This window comes from Bactrocera dorsalis, chromosome 2, assembly GCF_023373825.1.
Source record: "Bactrocera dorsalis isolate Fly_Bdor chromosome 2, ASM2337382v1, whole genome shotgun sequence".
In the NCBI taxonomy this organism is placed as follows: Eukaryota; Metazoa; Arthropoda; class Insecta; order Diptera; family Tephritidae; genus Bactrocera; species Bactrocera dorsalis.
The window spans coordinates 25,972,484-25,993,927 of NC_064304.1; the positions used below are offsets into that span (position 1 = coordinate 25,972,484).

Genomic DNA, 21,444 nt, shown 5'->3' on the forward strand with positions numbered 1-21,444 from the left:
CAGAATTTTTGCAAAAACAAAAAAAGTTGTTACAGCTTGCAATCATCCATCAGTGCAACAATGGCTGTAATATTCAGCGTATGCAAACACGCGGCGTTTGTGGCGGCACAGCAATTGTGTCACCTTATTTGGGCACACAAACGAATGCTGCCACGACTTTGCAGTGCACCTAAGTAGCCGTGTATCCGTGTATCGGTTTGCGAATATGCAGATGTGCAGGGTTGCAGCGGTGCGGCAGGCGCAGTGAATTTCCACGGAAACGCCAGCGCAGCGCAACTCATCATCGTCAAACGTGTGGCAAGCAGAGAAAAAACACAAAGAGGCATAAGGTGAAATGCATGCGAGTAGCGCTACGGAGAAGGTGAGCAAATATGGCAGGCAATCAACAAAACAACAACAACAATAACAATAGCAACAACGAGATCACTACAAATGGCTAGCGCTGTATGAGATTGCGAAGAAAATTCGCACAATGCAACATTTCGTCATGCTCTGATCTGGTTGCATGTTGCAAAAATGGTCGATTGCCGTAGCCCATATGCAAATATGAATGCTGAGGGTTTTCTTTTGATTTCGGCGACCTGTCAAGCATCTTAGCGTTGTTATTTGCTTACGATTTCTACAAAATGCATACTTGTTGCAAGTCCATTTTAGTAGCGCAACGTCATGGTGTAACGACTCAGCGGTCAATTGGAGTTTTGTAGAAACCACCGCCACCCCGTAGCTCAACGCCGATTCCAACTTCTGCTCTTACAAATGCATTGTGCAACACAATTTCGTTTACTCTTACACAACAACAATTAACAAGCACATGTTGCATGAAGATTTCTGTTTTTAAACTTGACAAAGCATTTAGTTACGCTTCTTTCTTGTCGCACATACCCGCTATTAGCTCTCATGTTTACCATAAACAATGCGTGCATGTGTACTTGTGGCACTCTCTAGTATCGCTGCTGCTTGCCACACAACTCGAGTGCATAAAATATTACTTTCTTCAACAGCCGAAAATAATTTTCATACATTACGTAACCAAATATTTTGATTTCTTCTCTCACCCATCAATTTATGTGCATTAAATGTGCCTCAAGGCCTATCAACTGCATGTGGCATGCGCCCTTGTGACGCAACCATGCACCCTTGTGACGCAACCAGGCGCGTACATAGACACATGTGTGACCGCAGCCACTAGCTATCTACTAAATGCTTCATTTACGTTTAGTGCGTCGATATTAGCGATTTATGCTACTACTTTATGATGTGCTATGCATTGTACTATACTCAGCCATGTGTGTGGTCCAGGGCGCAGTGTACACTGTTTAGTTTATGGGGGTGCCCGAGAAAGCACTTGAAAAAGTTCTTTACCTACCGCAGTTGCAGCCACTTGACTTTCTTAATCTCATCTACGGAAAAATATGCATTTCCTTAGTTTTTGATTACATTCAGTGCGTGTTTCTTGTCAATTAGCCATTTTTTATGAGATAATAAAAATTTGTTTAGATTTGTTTTGAAGATTTATAATATCTTCCGTTCCTACTACAAAATGGGTAACATAAGTACCAAATATGTTTAGTATAAACTTCCATTTCAAGCATTCAAGGTTAATCACAGAAATGCCATTGATGCCTAAAAATAAAAATATTATTTAATAAACACAAACAATAGGGCGCATAATTTAGTACAGGTTTGTATCTCATAAACTTATGACTTCATAAAAATGAAATAGATAATGGGAAAACATGTAAAATTATTAACAAAAACATGTGTTTAAAAAAATTTAAAACAACAAATCCACGAAAAAAAGTTGTTTGGAAAACCATGCCAAGCAACCTCCGCTCGCTCTTAAAGCTTAACTAATTTTTTTTGTTGTTAGGTATTTTCATAATTTTCTTATTAGGATTCGCCACAAGATTTCGAGATTATTGAGAATTTCCTTATACATATGTACATCGTGACAAAGTAGCCTCAAATTGTAAATAAAACGCAAAATATTTAATGGTTCTTCAATATTTATTTTGTCGTCTTGAAAAAAATCTCCACCAGATGTAATACACTTATGTGAACGATTTTTCCAGTCCTCGAAACACTTTTCATAAACACTTTTTGTGATTGACTTCAACGAGTTTTGTTTTATCCCTTCGATCGACTGAAAACGTGCTTCACGAAGCGGCAATTTCAGTTTGGGGATCAAGAAAAAATCACGCGGAGCCAAATTTTTTGAATACGGTATTTAATCAATGGTTAACATTGCGTTGTTGGCTATAGAATCGGTCATAGTAGTACACTTTTTGAAAAGAATTCAGCTTTATCGGAACGAGTCGAGCAAGTACACGTTTAATACCCACGTTTTTGCACCCACTAAATGTAGAAGTAGATATTTGTGGATATTTGCTATAATTTTTTAAGGACTGAAATCCAAAATCTAAAATTATTTTCTGGGATCTACTTCAGAAAAGAAAAAAGTTTAATGAATAAAAACGAATCTTTTCCTACCATTCTTTAAATTTTTGATACCGTGTTCGGATGCAAATCAGTTGGTTCCAGTGAGAGCATTCCGCAAACTTCTCAACCGATGTTCCCCAAATAGTTTTAAACAAGAGGCCAAGCGTTGTTATTATGAAAAATTATTGGAAATTATTAATGATTTCACCCGGTGCTAGGAGTCATTTGCCGTTGATTTGACTGGTTAGCCAGATTTCTCATATGATTTTTGCATTAAGACCTGTAATATTCCCATTATTCATCCAATAACTTTTCTTTTGAATGTATATTTGAATGGCTGTTTGAGTGACTTCCAAAAATTTTAAGAAAACTGATGTATTTGGCAACAATCCTAATAGAGTAATGCACCCAGATCCTCGTCTTCAAACTTTTGGTCATTCTATGTAATTGTCATATATGGTATACTTATAAAATATTGACTTCGACAATCAAAGTCATACTAGCTTTTTTTTGGCAATGTAAATATTAAATGCTAAAATAGTTAAATGAGACTAAAAGTTTTGAATTTTAAGATATCTAAAGAATAGCAATTTATTTATGTACATATACATATGTATATTAGGGCGTCCGTTATTTACCAAATTGATTATTTTTGACGAGACGCCCCTAAACTTTTAGTTTTCCATCTAAAAAAAAAATATCAGACCATAAAAAGCCCTTAATTTTCATAGTAAACGTTGCCCCAAACACGATACATTTCCCATTGAAATTACATGGGATTTTGCCACTTTTTACGAATATTTTTTTTTCTCTGGAACTTTCTCGTTTGTAGGAATAAAAAAGTCATCTTCTTATTCAGAATTGAATGCTCTACAAAAAACGTCCGGACAATTTTTCGATATACTCACCCCTTTAAAAGTTATTCAAGGTTAAACTTCTGGGTAATTTCTGGAATTTTCGAACTATTACGACAAATTGAATTTTTTGTAAAACTCATTGTTCAATATTACTCCATCTCTACAGCTCGAAGCTTCTGATAGCGAATTGAGACTGACAGACATGAACATTAATATTATCTCTAGCAAAGGTTCTGGCATAAGAAAGTACACCAAACGACTACTATTGGTTGTCTCTTAATCAAAAAGTCGAAATTAAATAAAACATTTGATGTTATCGGCTTTCTGAGCTCAAGGTTCCCAACCAGAACAGAATTCTAAGATAAAAAAATGACGCATTTTCTGAAGCAGCAAATCTGGCGAGTTCGGTGGCTAAGCGACAACTCTCGTTTCGTACTTGACCAAAAAGCCTGTCATAATAATGTTACAATGTGACGGTCTTTCGTTACGAGTCTAGCATTGACATGCTTCATACCTTAAGCATTCACCAAAATATGTTGAGTCGAAAAGTTGAGCTCCTGTGCTATCACTCTGATGCCAATATGACAATTTTCAAGAACTGTTTCTTTAACAATTGCGATATTATCATCATCCTCACTTGCAGAGGTAGATTAACAACTTGCATAAGCCAATGACTTAACACCTTCACCGAAAGCTTTGTGTCTCTCAAATACTCCGTCCGTGGATGTAATTCGATTGGAAACACAAAATTTAGGTCGTCGTTGTCGTTAATTTATATTTTTTTATAGTAAAAATCGTCTAACAAATTTAACACGATGATAAAGAAACGTTGAACCAATCGTGGAAAAAACGTTTATCGATTAATTTTGTAGACAAGTCCGAGTCAAATTTGATCTTGAGTTGAAAAAAAGTATGGCTATATTTTTTTGTTTTATTTGGAACACCGCATTTTTGTTTGATTACTAGCACTTTGTATGCTACAATTTATATACGCTTGTACTCGTATGTATATGATTACGCCTCGAATAGATAAGCTATATAATATATGTATAAGCATAATCAACCGTATTTCTCAGAAAAAGTGCTATCGTACTATACTGCATAAAGTTATGGACAATAATTTAAACTACCACATTTTCACAGCCAACAACAACTTTATAAACGTGGTTAAGCAGCACGCCACCTTCTTCACGTCACTTTTGGCTGCAGAAACGTATTCACACATAGAAAAACCTTTGTTCGCCCGCTCAGCGTTCATACGCAAAGCGGCGGCGGCCAACCAAACGACCAACCAAAGCATTCAACTCATCAATTCAATTCAATTCAATTTGCATCTGAATGCAATTTTCCATGGTGCAAAGGATTATGGCGCATTTCGTATCGCTATGGCTGCGCTGACTGCGCCAACTGCGTAGCACTTTGAAGTTGTGCCGCATTCATTCAAAGCAAAGCGGTGGCGGCATTTCGCAAATGCAAGCAGGCAACGACTTGATGCATTATAATGCATCACTGCGAGGAATAAATGCATGGTGATGCAACAAAATGGTGACGGACGCCATTTTTCCAACGCCACATGGCATAAGCCGCTTTAGATTGCGCGACGCTGCCGCATACAGTCGCACGCATATATGGTATAGCGGATGACGGCTAGTGGGTACTTGGCATTTTGTTGGCAACATCATAGCTTTCAGCTCAGCTACTGTTTAACACAAATCCTTTCAGCGGTGTTGCGGCTTTGTGGCGCGCTGCTCAACAGCAGCTTAGCATCAAAAACGATTCGTGGAATCATCGATTTGACATTTCGCATGGCAAACGTTTGTGCCACAGTTAGTCGGTGGAACAATGCAGCAAACTTGAAAAAAAAAACGAAAAAAAGGGTTGCATGCAGCTACCGTGCATTGTTGCTGGTAGCGTCATTGATTGGTAATGCTACTGTATCCCGACTTGGCCGCAAAATATCGCCACTGTACGGACGAGAAATGTCGCCAATTGAATGATGCGCCGGTTAAGGAACGCCAGCAACTAACCGCCAACCACCAGCCAGCCACCGCTTGCATCCACAACGCAGGCGCATCTTTCAAAATGAATGACCAGTGCACTTTTTTCGCGTAAAGCATTTTCCAATTTTTATTTTTTTCAGACTCTTTTTTCCCTAAAACTCCTTTGATGTTGTCTGTCTGTTTTGTGTGAATGTGCCGTGTTGTCGCATTTTGGAGGCCGCCGACAAAAGCCTCCTTACCCACAAGTGGAGATTGTACACAACGCTGCTTTGCAGATAAGAGTGTTGTTGTTGTGCAGTTTTTATTTTAAATGTATTTTTTCCAATTGCTTTGTTGGGGTTTTTAATCTCAGCATTGGTATCTGATTATGAGAATCCCCGCATTTTGCCTTAATTTTGTATTGTTGTCCTGCTGCTAGTTGCTGCCACATTGCATTGTTTGTCTGCTCTGCTTGTTGCTGGAATATTACATTTAAAGTGGATAATTAGCCTCGAAAATGGCAGCTGTACCACGCATTAATCAGCGAGCGATCGCGATGAATCTGTGATGGCGGAGGATCACATCGCGTCAGCAGAGACCCACTCAGTGTGTGCTGACAAATATACAAAGCTACTTATCTACATATGTATGCGCAATTTCATATGTGTGTGCTTGTGTGTATTTTGGAGGTAAATTGTTTCTTGTTAGTCTCTGACGTATTATCTTTAAATATGCAACTAATTTGTTTAAGCTGCCGTGATTTAATGATTTTGCCGATTAGCATTTGCAGTGGCTTAGTTGAAGAGAAAGCAAGCACCTGTCTATTTGAGTTTATTATGGTTAAAACTAATTTGACTGAAAGCTATCAGACCCTACTCAAGATATTGATCTCAGGTTATGCACATAGCAGTCCTTGCTTTGAAAGATCTAAATGAGAAAGGGAAGTTGTATGTTGATTTGCAGAAATGTTTAGTTGGTTAGACTAATTTCAAGCGAGCTTTCGAGCTAACAAATTAAAATTAAGCCGAAGTTACGAAAAGCAAGATATTTTTATATTATAAAGGGACTTTTTTGTATAAAAGTAAAACATTTCAAAAACTTTCTCTAAAAAATTTTAAGTAAAAATGAAAATTACTTTTGGAGTTATTTGATAATTAGCAGAGGACAAGAATCCTGAGTGCTCTGAGACGTTTGTGTAGAATGTCATATACATAGTCTTGTACTAGTACTGCCACTACCAAAAACATACACTTCTCTATTTAGTAATGAACACCTCAAGAAGCTTCCGTTTGAGCTGGATCTACACAAAAAAACAATTTCAACTTTCAACTTAAAATAAATAAATTTTTAGATATTTATTTATTTAATTTATTTATTTAATCACCAGGATACAAAGTATATACATACATACATAGTATGTAAATTTATTTTAAATTTATTTATTTTTTTCAAATTTCTGTCAAGTCAAGTCGTAAACTTATTTAATGATGCTATGTTTTAACCTTCAAAATATTTAAAATTGTAATTTCACATACATATGGAGATCAAACTTCACGCTAAAAAAAAAGTTGTAACAATCTAAAGGAAAACAAGTAAGGAAGGGCTAAGTTCGGGTGTCATCGAACATTTCATACTCTCGCATGATAAAGTGATAATCGAGATTTCATTATCCGTCATTTACATATTTTTTTATTTTGCTATAAAATTAATTAGAATTAAATTCTGAGAGATTTACCGACATTTTCGGTGGAAAATTAGGTTAGGTTAGGTTAGGCACTGACAATTTTTCTACAAGGGATACCTCAGCTCAAATACCGTATTTGTGTAAAGTTTTATTCCGCTATCATTGGTTCCTAATATATATATTATACAGAGAAGGCATCAGATGGAATTTAAAATAGCGTTATATTGGAAGAAGGCGTGGTTGTGAACCGATTTCGCCCATATTTCGTACATGTCATCAGGGTGTTAAGGAAATATTATATACTGAAATCGGCCGAGTAGTTCCTGAGATATGGTTTTTGGTCCATAAGTGGGCGACGCCACGCCCATTTTCAATTTTTAAAAATAGGCTGGGTGTAGCTTCCTTCTGTCATTTCTTCCGTAAAATTTTGTGTTTCTGACGTATTTTGTTAGTCGGTTAACGCACTTTTAGTGATTTTCAACATAACCTTTGTATGGGAGGTGGGCGTGGTTATTATCCGATTTCTTCCATTTTTAAACTGTATATGGAAATGCCTGAAGGAAACGGTTTTGTAGAGTTTTGTTGACATAGCTATAGTAGTTTCCGAGATATGTACAAAAAACTGATTAGGGGGCGGGGCCACGCCCACTTTTCCAAAAAAATTAGGTCCAAATATGCCCCTCCCTAATGCGATCCTTTGTGCCAAATTTCACTTTAATATCTTCATTTATGGCTTAGTTATGACACTTTATAGGTTTTCGGTTTCCGCCATTTTGTGGGCGTGGCAGTGGGCCGATTTTGCCCATCTTCGAACTTAACCTTCTTATGGAGCCAAGAAATACATGTACCAAGTTTCATCATGATAGCTCAATTTTTACTCAAGTTACAGCTTGCACGGACAGACGGACGGACGGACGGACAGACAGACATCCGGATTTCAACTCTACTCGTCACCCTGATCACTTTGGTATATATAACCCTATATCTAACTCTTTTAGTTTTAGGACTTACAAACAACCGTTATGTGAACAAAACTATAATACTCTCTTTAGCAACTTTGTTGCGAGAGTATAAATATGTTTGGTAGTCCATTCTGAAAATTTTGATGTGAAAAATACAGTTCGCTCTGGTCGACATATCCTTGAAAAAATCGATAAAATTATGGAAAAGATTGACCAGGACCGTCACATAAGTGGCCATGACATCGCTAAGGAACTTAACATTCATCATCAAATGGTTTTGAACCATTTAAAAAAGGCTGGCTACAAAAAGAAGCTCGATGTTTGGGTACCACATGAATTGTCTGTGAAAAATTTAATGGACCGAATTAACATCTGCGATTCTTTGCTGAAACGAAATGAAATCGAGCCATTCTTCTGGAGCGAATGGCAACAGGAGACGAAAATTGGATCAAATACGACAATAATTTGCGAAAAATATCATGGTCCACGCATGGTGAAGCTCAACAATTGGTCGTTGACGCCTCGAAAGGTTGTGCTAAGTGTTTGGTGAGATTGGAAAGGAATCATCCACTATGAGCTGCTCCAGCCTAGTCGAACGATTAATTTTATATTTTACTATCAACTAATGATGCTATTAAAGCAAGCAATCGAAAAAAAAACGACCAGAACTGATCAACAGAAAGAGCTTCGTCTTCCATCAGGACAACGGTAGACCACATACATCTTCGATGACTCGGCAAAATTGGGAGAGCTTGGCTGGAAAGTTTTATTCCATCCACCATATAGCCCTGACCTTGCACCATCGGACGACCATTTGTTTCGGTCAATGCAGAACGCCTTTAATGGAGTAAAGTTGGCTTCAAGAGAAGCCTGTGAAAATTACTTGTCGCAGTTTTTCGCCGAGAAATCAGAAACGTTTTACATTGATGGAATAATGTCTTTAGCGGAAAAAGTGGCTAAAAGTGGTCGACCAAAAAGATAAATATTTGGATCATTCAAATTCATTATACATATAATAAAAAATAAGTTGAAATTTGATTAAAAATATGAAAAGACTACCAATACATACAGGGTTTGTCCGGCAAATAATAGGACCGAGTCGATTTAAAAAATTTTATTGACCCAATCGTTACAACTCTTTAAAAACTTTCAAAATAGGCTCCTTTTGCGTCGATGCAGCGCTGCCAGCGCGATTTCCAAGCATTGAAGGCGTTACGGAAGGCATTCTACGGAATGGCTTTAGGAGCCGAGGTGCATGTTGTTTGAATCCCCCCTGTCGTCTCAAAGAGATTGCCTTTCATCAGCCTTTTCAGGCAAAGAAACAAAAAAAGTCCGGGACCACATCTGGGCTGTAAGGCGGCTGCGGAAGCGTTGAGATGCCGTCCATGGTTAGGTTGCTGTTCACAAGAAAGGTGGTGTGAGCCGGGCCATTGTCGTGGTGCAACTTCCAATCGGCTGTCAAATCTCTGTCGGACACGATTAAGCCTTCGTTTAAGTCTCTTGAAGACTTCCACGTAATACTTGCCATTGACGGTTTGTACAGGAGGAATAAATTTATGGTGGATGATGACTTTGATGTCAAAAAAATGTTTGTCTGAGCCTATCAAAACCGTCTTCCTCTTCTTAGGTAGTAATAACTATTTCATAATAAAGTGAGCCTAAATATTGAAAATGTAAATATTTTAATTCTGGCAGCGTAATGAGCTAAGTAAAAAAACAATGTCTTTAGAAGTGTATAAACACCTACCTGCCACCAGTTTCAAGCTATTATTGCCAAAGTTGCCGCCTTCTAAGACCTTTAATGTACATATCTCTTAAATCACTTAAAGTATAATATCCAATTCGCTCGGAACAAATCACTTGAGCACCAGAACCAACACTGCAAAATCAATCAAAAGTACTAAAAGCGCGATAAATCAATAACTACATACGCCAGAGACATCTTAACCTCCAGCTGGTATGAGAACCGGTGTTAAAATTGGTCGACGGGTAAAATCGCATACATATCTCTGAACTAACTATTGTGATATATACAATTGAAAATTGGAGAGAATCCTTTCTTGATAATATGTAGAATCTCCGTACATAGAAAATGTACATAAAGACTTTCAAACTTCCGAATACTTTGTTGACCAATTTGTGCTGAGAATGAATAAAATCGGGTGAAAACTCGTCCTAGACCGCATATAACTAACTAGCCTTATGTACCTGAAGGTATTACCCCGGTTTTAATACTTGCGAGTTGCAAGAGTATGAAATTTTTGTTAAACTCGAACTTAGCCCTTCCTTACTTATTTATAATAGTTAGTATTGGTTAGTAGATAATATCTTTCAGTTTTGGATAATATCAAGGCCCTGTATCAAAAATCATATAAACATTTCTTCGAAAAATATAAAATATAATGATTGTTTAAAAATTCCAGGAAAATAACTTCGATAAAATTACTATTAATGTTCGAAATTCTTGAAAATAATGCAATCGCACCGAAGTCATCGAGCAAAAGTGACTGCAAACATTTGAACTACAAAAAAATGCCAAATCTCTAATGAAGTTGCAACAGTGCCATTCACAAATGTTGCAATTACTCGTGGTGAGTTGCTTTTTTTCTGCTTTTGAGTTGCACGAAGTAAACACTCTGCTGATAGCATTGTTGTACAAATTCGATTTCAGCTTTATTTCGTTTGTAGTTTTTGTTGTTGTAGCATATGCAAATTATTGCAATACACTTTGTAGTGCAATTTGCAATTCGCAATTTACCTGCTGCGCCAACAACAAGCATTACAACAAACATTGCTGGAATAACGCAGTTGCAACAACTGGTAGCAACAATAGTCACCGCACCAAAGCACGCTACCGACATAATCGCACTCGTAGAAGCAGACAATTACAAGTGCGACCCTGCAACGGGGCGAGCTGTATGAGTGCCTTAAGTGCAGCGGGCGATATTTGAGAAATGTTGTTGTTGCTTCTCTTTTACTTATTTTTTGTTTTGCTCTACAAATAGCAACGCACGCGCACTGAGCGAGATATGAACGCCTTAATGTGCACTGACAGTTACAAAGTGGCAAGCGATTGCGGGAGTAGCAGCCAGCAGCCAGCAGCAACGAGCAACAAACAGCATGCCACATGCGACAACCAAGAAGTAGCAGCAGCTAGCATTGAAAAGCAAAAGGCCAAAGGCGCCTTGCCACTGCCACACCACACACTTGACTGGTGCCACATGAGATCGAGCGAACAGTTTACATAACAACTGTTGGCTTGCAAGTTGCAACAAGCGCCCGCTGAGTTGCACTCAAAACAGCAGCACAAATCTAATGACAAACTGACGCGGCGAGTGCAGCTATGCAACACACAGCCACTTGCCACTTTGCATGCGATTAAATGTAGCATAATGTGGCAAATACATTTGGACCATAAGAATTGGCCAATAATTTTTTAGGCTGCAGCTGCTGAGGTGCTCGCAATCAGAGTAACGCCCACAACACCAGAATTACTTTATTATTTGCGATGATTGCGACATTGGCGTAGCCGAAGAAATGTAATGGAAATTTCAAAGTTGAAGGATAAAATCGAAAAGTTTTAAGTAAATAGTTATGTAGGATAACAAAGCTCTATGTATGTATGTAGTGCAACGCACGAAAGTGCTATAAAAACTACTTCAATTTATATAATTGGCATTTTGAATCGAGTAATAATTGTTCGACAGTCAATGGTCACCAAACACATACGTAGGTTGCCTTTTACATTACGAGATTTGGAAACCCTATTGGTGCAATCTGGCAATTCATAACTTGATCGTAAAGTTTGACCTTTTTGCTGTTATACATATTCAGAATATTTTGTCATACGAGCGCCTTTTGGTTGTTTACAGTAACTTAAAATGTTCATTCCAACCCAAAAATAGAATTAAATCACGATTACTCTTTACAACTTTCGACATAGATTAACTCAGCAGCAGGGAATCAATGAACTAAATTCAGTTTTTAGACATGAAGCTCCATCAGATACCAGTGTTTATCGATGCTATGGTGATGATAATGTTGATGGAGTGCTATGTTGTCAAAAACTCTCTCAGTTTCCAGGCCACAGTAGTGTGTTTCAAGTCGAACTGCAATCAACTTCATAGAAGTGACTACCCACTTCGAAAGCGTGACGACGATACTAGGCTTGAACTCCCTAACCGTTCTTTCAAGTCTAGTTAGATTAGGCATCGTAGCCTGCTATCAGTACAGTGAGAAATGGTTGTTGCTCCGCTCTGCTCATGTGTTCTACTAATGAATTGGTCTTCGCGACAGCTTGTCGCAAGATCATTTTGGACTAAGATTAATCCTAAGAGATCCATTGAGCCCTTTACCATCAACAAGACTAGCATTTCCCTAGTGGGATGATTCTTACATGCTATTGCCCTATTAGTGTTCACGTTAATAGAATGATAACTGATCGGTACTCTATTTTTCTCACATATTCTAATATTGGATTTACCTTCCCGATTGGTTGCCACAAGTTCCTTTTGGCCGACGGTTGATCCTAAAAAAAACTCCAAAGAGCTCTTTACTATCAGCAGGGCTAATCTGTTCCTAATAGTGTGACGGGGGGTCTATTGCCCTATCGGAGTCCACGCTGTAAAGTTGAGAAACTTACCGGATAGCAGGAAATATCTCCACACTTATTTCTTAATTGTCTCGCGTTTGCGATATCAAGGCTTAAAAACTTCGGAGCTCAAGCTTTTAGATATTTCTCAAGGCATAGCAATTAAACGCTTAAGCAAATTTATACTGGCCACAATGAGATGAGCTTTGCAGCCTTTTTTGATCAGATAGAGTAGTTCTATTTGTATGGCTTCACAAATGACTGATCCCTGGATGAGCCATCGAACCTAACCTAACCTCGTATAAAGAAGAAACTTTTCATACTTAAAAACCAGATACAACTTCTGGAAATTCTTTATTCTAATATGGCTGATCTCGTACCAAAGATGCTCATGAGTTCCCCCAAATGCTTCGGAGTGCAGCCTTGCTCAAAATTGAAAGAATTCCCTCCGAAAGCAGAGCATCAATACTGGAATTCAGCTCTTAAACGATGCTCTTAAGACTAGTCAAGTTCTTGATAAGTCTTGTATAACATATTCGTAAAAACTGCAAAGCCGATGAATTTCCAGCAAGCGAGTGGCACTTGTCCAGATTTATATTTTCCTTCCGTCTCAACAGGTTTTTGAAGAAATCAAATCGATATATTAAATGCAAGGAGTTATTTGGTATTTTTAAGCTTTAAAAAGAACAAGTAATCGAATTAAGTGCCGCAGTTTATGATCCTAATTCTCCATAGACGTACTCTCAGTCTGATTTACCTCGAAACTAACTAACTTTTTTTTGCAATTTCTCAAACAAATGTGCCCCAATGATAACCTTCAAGTTCTAAAGGCTTATCATCTAATGTGATCATCCGATCTGCATTCTTTAATAAGCCTTTCGTGTCCTATATGTTCTTCAAGTGAGATGAACTACTCAAACGTTCTTTGGTTTTCATTGGTAACTGGAGCAATATTGTTCAAGTTCTAAAACAAAAATAAAAATACTTACGAGTTTTATAATATACAAAGTATACAAATTAATCCATCTTCCACTTTTATTGCATAAAATACTTGAATATAAATACATATATAATAGCATTGAGATATCTACAGATTTTTCTCCATAGGCACCCACAGTCTTCTATTATGTTAGATCATCTATTATATTAGATTAATCCCAACCATGATCCTTCTGTACAACATGTTTGTAAATAGTTACTGGCACGGGGTATGGTTTTGGAACAGGAATTTTGATCTGTTTCACCACTTCTACAGGATATGGACGCTCCACTTCTACCGGATATGGTTTCTCAACAGTATAGGGTATACGTTTTTCGGTAATCTCGGGCACAATATTATATGTGGGCACTTGAATTTCCTGTTCCACCGGCACATGCACTGCATATGGTTCGGGTATTTCTATGCGTATAAGATTGGGCACCTTTACAGGCACCGGATGCGGGATGGAGAGCGGCACTTTCTCGATTACTTTAACCGGTACATGCTTAGAGACCTCTGAATGAGTTTCAATTGGATGATGACCGCCATACGATGTTTCATCGAAGCCATGATGTGAGGCATAACCTAGACTCGTACACACCACCAAAAAGGTGAACAACGAAAACTAGAATGGAAAATTTTTAAAATTACATTTATGAACTCCTTTGGAAGTTTCAACACTACTCACAATATTTTCCATAACTTTAAACCGTACTGAGCTTATCGTACAACTAACTGCGTCACCTTGAATGCACTTTGCTTGCGATACTGTAGCAAGTCGTGTTCATAGCCTAGGCTTTTATACATTCATCTAACACCATGTCATTACTCATTTTTGAACTTTTCAAAAAGAAAATGCTAATTGTTCGAATGAATGAAAGTTCGGCTCTCAGTGTTGCTCTTGAATTTCAAAAAGTTACTTTGTTGAATGAATGAATGAGCGTTGCAAGTGCAAGTGTCGATTTGTTCGTATCGCATTACGAAATTTTCAAATGTTTGTACTCGTGTTTGGTTTCTTGGTTTCAGGCTGAAAGAGGGCTTTCGTGCAACAATAAAAGTGTTGCACAAACGGCATAAGCACTTTGTAAGCAGTGCTATTCGAATTGCGGAAAAGAAAGATGCTGGAAATGAAAAATTACTTAATAGTGATCGCGTAACAAGTGCAAGTCGTTCGAAAGTTATTGTAATCACGGTGATTGTAAAGAAACTAGCTTAATAGGGTTGCCAAATCTGAGGAACAATTTATTCTTCTTCACATATGGAAATTAGATAAAAGGAAAATGGAGGAAGTTCAGGTGCACAAGAACAATACAAAACAAGAAGGTTAGGTTAGGGATAGGTTAAAAGATCGATTCTATAAGGGATCCCACTTGGACTGCTTATAACGCCGGTCCGTTATGGTATCTAGAAGTCTTATAAAATTTAACAAGAAGGTTAGGTTAGGGTTAGATTAAAAGATCGATTCTATAAGGGATCCCACTTGGACTGCTTATAACGCCGGTCCGTTATGGTATCTAGAAGTCTTATAAAATTTATCATAAGTACATACATGAATCCACGAAGCACTTTGAACTGATCAAAAATATGTTGGAGTTATGTTTCTTGATTAGCCGAAGATATGACCTCAATCTTTCAGAAACTTGCCTACGAGAAGGAAATTGCCTGGATGTTTCCAACTCATCTTCCTCCATAGAACATTAACAATATGTGTCTGACTGGTTTTTTTAGCCTTACACCATGATATATTACATGTTAGAATGTACGGTAAGAATTCCCATGATTGCGGAATCTTCCATATTCTATTCTAGGCCAAAGAGATAGTTTGCTCTACGCTAGTATTGGCTGATTACCTCCGCCTAGCTTTGCTACTGTTGTTGTAACGGATACCTAATCCCCGTTAGGATGGTAAGGATTACGATTAGATAAGTTGTCGTCGATGTCATCCAACGTTCTGCTTCGGCGGGGTCTGACCAAAAGAAGAAGGACGTCAGATGAGTAGGATTTTCAGGGCATGCAAAAAGTCATGTATTAGATATGTCAGGGTCTATTCTGGATAAGTAGGAGTTTAACCTGCTCCAGTATCTAGGACGAATTGTGCAAGGGTCACTCTCGTTTCTTGCGGCAACTCGAGCTCTTCGTCTGCAATGGGTGGTGATTTAGCTCCAAGCACGTCATTCACTGAGAGGGAATTGGTGCAAGTGTTAATGGCTTCACTGTAAATGCCAGTCAGTGCGTGTCGGAAGTTGGTTGCGTCCGAAGTCTGGTCAGCGTATTGTTTGTTTTCGTCGGCGTAGTTGAGAATTGACCTCTTGATGCTCCTAGAAGGTTACTCCAGGCAGGGATGATTTGTTGTAATTTGTTATGATACCGAAATACGATGGAACAAAACACTCAAATTTCCAAATGGCTTGAATTTGTCTTAAATCAGCTAGGTGGCCTTAAAATTTCTGGACTAGAAGGAACTTGCAACGTTGTGCGCCCGGTTGTACCACGATCTAGATTCTGCCGTATAGTTTTTAAACCGAATAATGGCAGTGGAGTTCTAGCCCGTTTCTAATCTTTTACTGTTCTATTTCCATTATTCGAAAAATATTTTTAAAATTTTCAAGAAAAGTATCACTAATAAATTGTATGCTAATTCATGTTAAATTTATTCATTATTGACCTACAGAAAACGATAGTCTATGCATTTAAAATTCATCTGGCAACTCTATTCGCTCGTAACCAAATAAATTGCCGGTCTACTTTCCTGAAAAATGCGCAAACATACATCACTTTTAGGTTAAGGTTGTGCACTTGTTTTCTTACCGAACGCTTAAGCGCCGAATTACTTGCAACAAAAGAGCTTAGAGTCATAATCCATGGCTATAAACTCCACTCGCTACTCGCTCTGCCACCACGCACACACGCCACACTTATTTGGCTACGCCACCACCTGGCGCGCATAAAAGCGAATATCAAATGACTTTGGTGAAAAGTGATAGTAGCCACTTCAATAAAATACACAACCGGCAACAACCCAACAACAACAACTACAACTCACATACTTTCAACATGTAAAGGGAGCAGCAGCAGCAACAACAGCAGCGTCGAACGCCAAACATTACCGACAACTCAATAGCCAAACTGACGAAAATTGCTAACAAAATGCGAGTGCAACAAACGTTTGTTGTTTTTTGTTTGGCAATAAAACGATAAAAAACGTAACAGCAACAACAAGCAGTTTGCACATTCGCCACAGAGTTGTTGTAAGTGACGTGCCGCTAACAACGGCCACGGTAGCAGCGCGGCGTTGTTAGCAGCAGATCGGTAATGCGATACGGAGCGTGCGCAAATATTTCCTTTTTCCCAATTTTATCTCTTTCACTTTTTTCTTTATGATTAATACTCGGCGGTATAGTAGTTGTTGGCATTGGTGGAGATGACTGTTGATCATGGCATTGGGGCTAACCACCTTAGTATAAGGTAACAACATTAGATAGTAGTTGGTGGGGGAAAGGCAAGAAAGCGAGCGGGTTTTTGAAAAGAGGTAAATGGGCGATTGCTGAGTGCTGCAACATCTATGACTACAACACTTTCTTGCGAAGAAATATAAATAAGTTCGCATGATTTCCCATTGCTAATTACATTCTCTCGGGAAAACGTGGAAGTAAAGAGGAATGCGGTAGACATTCACTATGTCGTAAAAAGCATATTATTGCTTTAGTGGCTTAATAGATAAAAATTATATAACCTCATCCGATATTTTAACACAGATCCAAAAGCAACACATAAAGATGCAGACGCACTTTTTTTACAAAATTACGCCTTATTTAGTACCAAACCAAAAGAACCGGCAAATAATCACATAAGCGGTAGTGTCATACTTCTGTCAGAATTTTATATTTCAGGAAAGAATATCTTACACATCGTTTACCTCGAAAGATGTTAGCCCATTTTTTCTCTTAATTAGGTTGGCTTTAATTACGTGAGACTTTTTTTATTAGGACGAAGCATCAAAAGCCGAAGTGTGGAAATTTAATTCGCTAATCCCAACTCATGTCTCCCCCACGGAAACTCAAATTTTAGCGGTGTTTAAATTTATATTACATCAAAAACCAATTCTAAGTGCTAATAGTCCAACAAGCCATGTCCATATTTTTGTTTTAAAACGAACTATTTCTCCGTTTTTAAGATATCGAAATTTCGCGCAAGCCATTTCATGTCTTAGAAGCTGCTCATTTGTCGAAATCGACCTGTAATGGGATATAAAAGTGCGCCATTCGTTTCTTCCTCTTGCAGTTTGGCGCCAGCTAGAAAAATCAAGCGAAACCACATCGCTCTCCATCTGATCTTTGTAACGCAGTGAAAGTCTTCTCTTGCTCTGCTTCCGATAGGTTTGTACTGCATCGAACACCTTCAACGATGTAGTGCTTTCGTCCAATCGAACGACATGACTTAGCTACTATAGGCACTGTCTTTTCATTCCATGAACTATATCAATGATGGAAGTATACAAAGTTCCTATTGGCACTCGATAGAAGAGACTGTAGGAATATGATGTTAATATTAACTGGTCACTGTCTGGTGGCGACGCACCCCGCAAGATGGGGCTGACAGATCGAGAAGACTGTAAGAAATGTCTAGAGCAGGGCACCAGAGAAACAATGGATCATCTCTTATGAAATTGTACCGCATTGGCAAGAATACACTTAGGAGGTATGATAGTGGGGTCGTTAAAATACACGTAAAGCGCAGGTATGCTAAACGATAACTACTCCTCTTGGACTCAGCAACTGATCTCCATTTGGTATCGCAAAGGACCAAACAGTCTACTAACTTATTAGCCTACCAGGTTAATCTAATCTAACCTATCATTTTCGGCATAAGAAAACAATTCTCAACCGAAGCTTTGGTTGATTTTTCGTTGATGCCGTTTTTTTTTTTAATATGACTGGGTCCCGAATCCTACGCACAACCGCAAGAAAATTCGCTTGCTCACTTTATGTCGTCTCCAAACGGATGTTTGTTGCCTAGCCAGGGGTCTAAGGCCACAAGATTTTGCAAGATATAACTGCGTCCGACATGCAATCTTCTATTCAAACAAAATTCAACCATATCTTCTGTATCTAAAATAAAATATCACATAACATAAGCATTTTAGCTATATCCCCTTCTTTCATAATACTATACCCGTGTGTGTGTGTATACACATATCCACATATAAATACGCCAAGTGCCGTTTTTCATTGCATATGCCTTTTATAACAAACAAATGAACTACAAAATAGCCACATCAACTGAATGACAGTTGCAATCCTCCAATGGATTTACGCGGATATAAGGATAGCCCAGCGACAGCATATCGCTTACACACATACGCACATACAACACACACAGATATATGTGTGGAAGCGAACATGAATGGTTTATCCTGATAACATCCGTTTAAGCCCAACTCATTCACTTGCCATATTCATCCAAGGGAAGCTAACGCCGCCACACACACACTCACACACATGCGAACTCAAATGTTTTGTGTTGGCACGTCAGCTGATGTATTCAAATCTATCAGCGATGCAGAAAATTATTACGGATATGTCAGTGTTGGCAACTCTGGTTGTGGCGAGTTATGCTGTCGGAAATGTCCGCCTGCTAACCGGAGATACGTTCCATATCCGGTCACATACATTTAACCGTGCTTACGCGCAGCCCTTTTGTGGAGATGTGTGTGTGTGTACTAGTATCTAGCAGCCCATATGAACACTTTGCTGAAGTTGTGTGGCCGATGAAATGTGCATTTTTTGCCGATTACTCATGGCTTTACTTGGACATCAAAGGCTTGAGAAGATTGAAAGTACACTGATTTGTTTTTCCATTTGCTACGAACATTTCCGAAATCAAGATTTTCAGGACAAAGCGAGAAGACATGAATAACATTAATAAATATGAGGACATTAATAAGTATCTAACGGCATATTGTGGCACATGTCATACTCTATGGTTTGATTGAGATATTACGAACAAATGATGTGATAATTTTAAGTGATTACTTGTGAAGACATCATCTATTAAATTGGGTAAATAAGAAAATACTAAGATCATATACAGTTGTATGTTGTTGGTTTGGCAAGAGGGGAAAAATTTCTTATCAAAATGCACTTAAACCTTCCTTTTCGATTTTTTCGATTTTATTTATGATAGATTTTGGCCTAGCACCACTTGCTTTTAAGATAAAATTCAATATAACACAATCAACTACCATCGAAAACGAGACTATGCTCAAATAGTTTTTCAGGGTCCCAAATATTCAAAAATGTTTAGCATCGGACCATAAATTTTCAAGCCCTCAGATACCGAAAAAGTAGACGTCATTGCCTAGGTCCGAAAATTAAGATAGTGGAAATTTGCTAGGGAATGAACCGTAGGACCGTCGATGACAAATCTACGTAGATAACATTAAGGTTAACATCCTGCAGAAAGCAAATGAGCACCGAAAATTCGAATATCACGGGCAAATAGACCTCTTCGTCTGGTAGCATCCATAATGTCATCCACAGCAGGAGACCTAGTTTACTTACTCTTTGGGTTATTTATTTATGGCTTCGTTACTAGCATCTTGATACAGATCGACAGAGTTAAGGTCGTTCTATATCTATAAGTAGGCAGTATTGTTCTCTCATAGAATTTGTTTTAAGTTAGTCGTACGTATAAAATGCCTTTATGACATTAAGTGCTGTATTGACACTGTGCTCTTAACAAATATCAACAGCTAAATAAAATATATTAAAAGAAAGCGATCTAAACGATAATCATGTTTTATGGGTCCGTACAATACCATTCTACGATTTGGTATTTTGCGGAGATTAGTCTTAGAGTAGCTAGGTACGAGGTGTGTACAAAAAGTGTCGCGATTTTTTGTTTTTTCAAAAATTATTTATTTATTCCTGAATATCTATTTTGTTCCCTTCAAAGTAATCTTGTGCCAAGGGTTTTTCCAATCTTCGAAGCACTTCAAAAAATCACTTTTTTTTGAATTCTTCAGCTCCTCCTTCGATGCCGTCTTTATCTCGTCAAGAGAAGCGTAACGTCGCCCTTTCATGGGCCTCTTCAGTTTAGGGAACAAGAAAAAGTCACAGGGGCCAGATGTGGGAAATACATTTGCTGTGGCATCATAAGTGTGTTGTTTTTGGCCAAAAAGTCGCGCACAAGCCACGATGTGTGTGAGCAGGGGCGTTATCGTGGTGCAAAAGCTAACTTCTGTTCTTCCACATATCCGGGCATTTCTGGCGGATTGCTTTGCGCAAATTGCGCATAACTTGCAGGTAATATTCCTTATTGACCGTTCTTCCCTGTGGCAAGAACTCATGATGCACCACGCCTCTGCAATCGAAGAAAAGTGTCAGTTACGATTCGCGATACTTTTTGAACACACCTCGTAATATATGAGAGGTCCTGGGCAGGAATACACTGCTTCAACTACATTCTAGATCACTGCGGTGGTTCTCCTTGCGGTTCTTTCTCTGCTCCCACAACTGCGAAGAACTTGTGGGCGAGGAGAAGCCGTTGGAAAACGTGTAGTAGGATTTTTCACGTATATATCGGTGCTAACAGGGATGGTAAGAAGCGGTTTATTTTATTCGGAGCTCACCATCCACTCCAAGCTACCCGATCAATATATCGTCTTTCAAGCGGAGGTAGTTGCCAGCAAAGTAGCAGTTTTTGTACCAAAGTGCAACTTTCTTCCTGGAAGTGTGAAAGCTTGCTGACTGTACGCTCAAAAATATTCAAAAATAGTATGAGCTTGTTAGTAATAGTATTAAGCTTCGTACATATTAGATGTAATATGGAACATGGGAACAGCGAAGCAGATCAGCTTGCTAGACACCGATTTTCCGATGTCCTCTTGCATTCTAGCGCTGGACCTACGGACCTCTAATGAGCACTCCTATTGACAGTGTGAAAATAGATGAA

At 38.4% G+C, this 21,444-nt stretch overlaps 1 protein-coding gene across 1 annotated transcript; it reads right to left on the reverse strand.

The window, feature by feature from the left end:
• Positions 1-13,519: 13,519 nt before the first annotated feature.
• LOC105231084 (titin) lies at positions 13,520-14,272 on the reverse strand. The gene is made up of 2 exons (XM_011212184.4): positions 14,180-14,272; positions 13,520-14,116 (listed from the first exon to the last, which is right to left on the reverse strand). The coding sequence occupies exons 1-2, from the start codon at positions 14,189-14,191 to the stop codon at positions 13,664-13,666; spliced, it is 465 nt and encodes a 154-aa protein (XP_011210486.1). The 5' UTR covers positions 14,192-14,272; the 3' UTR covers positions 13,520-13,663.
• Positions 14,273-21,444: the final 7,172 nt, after the last annotated feature.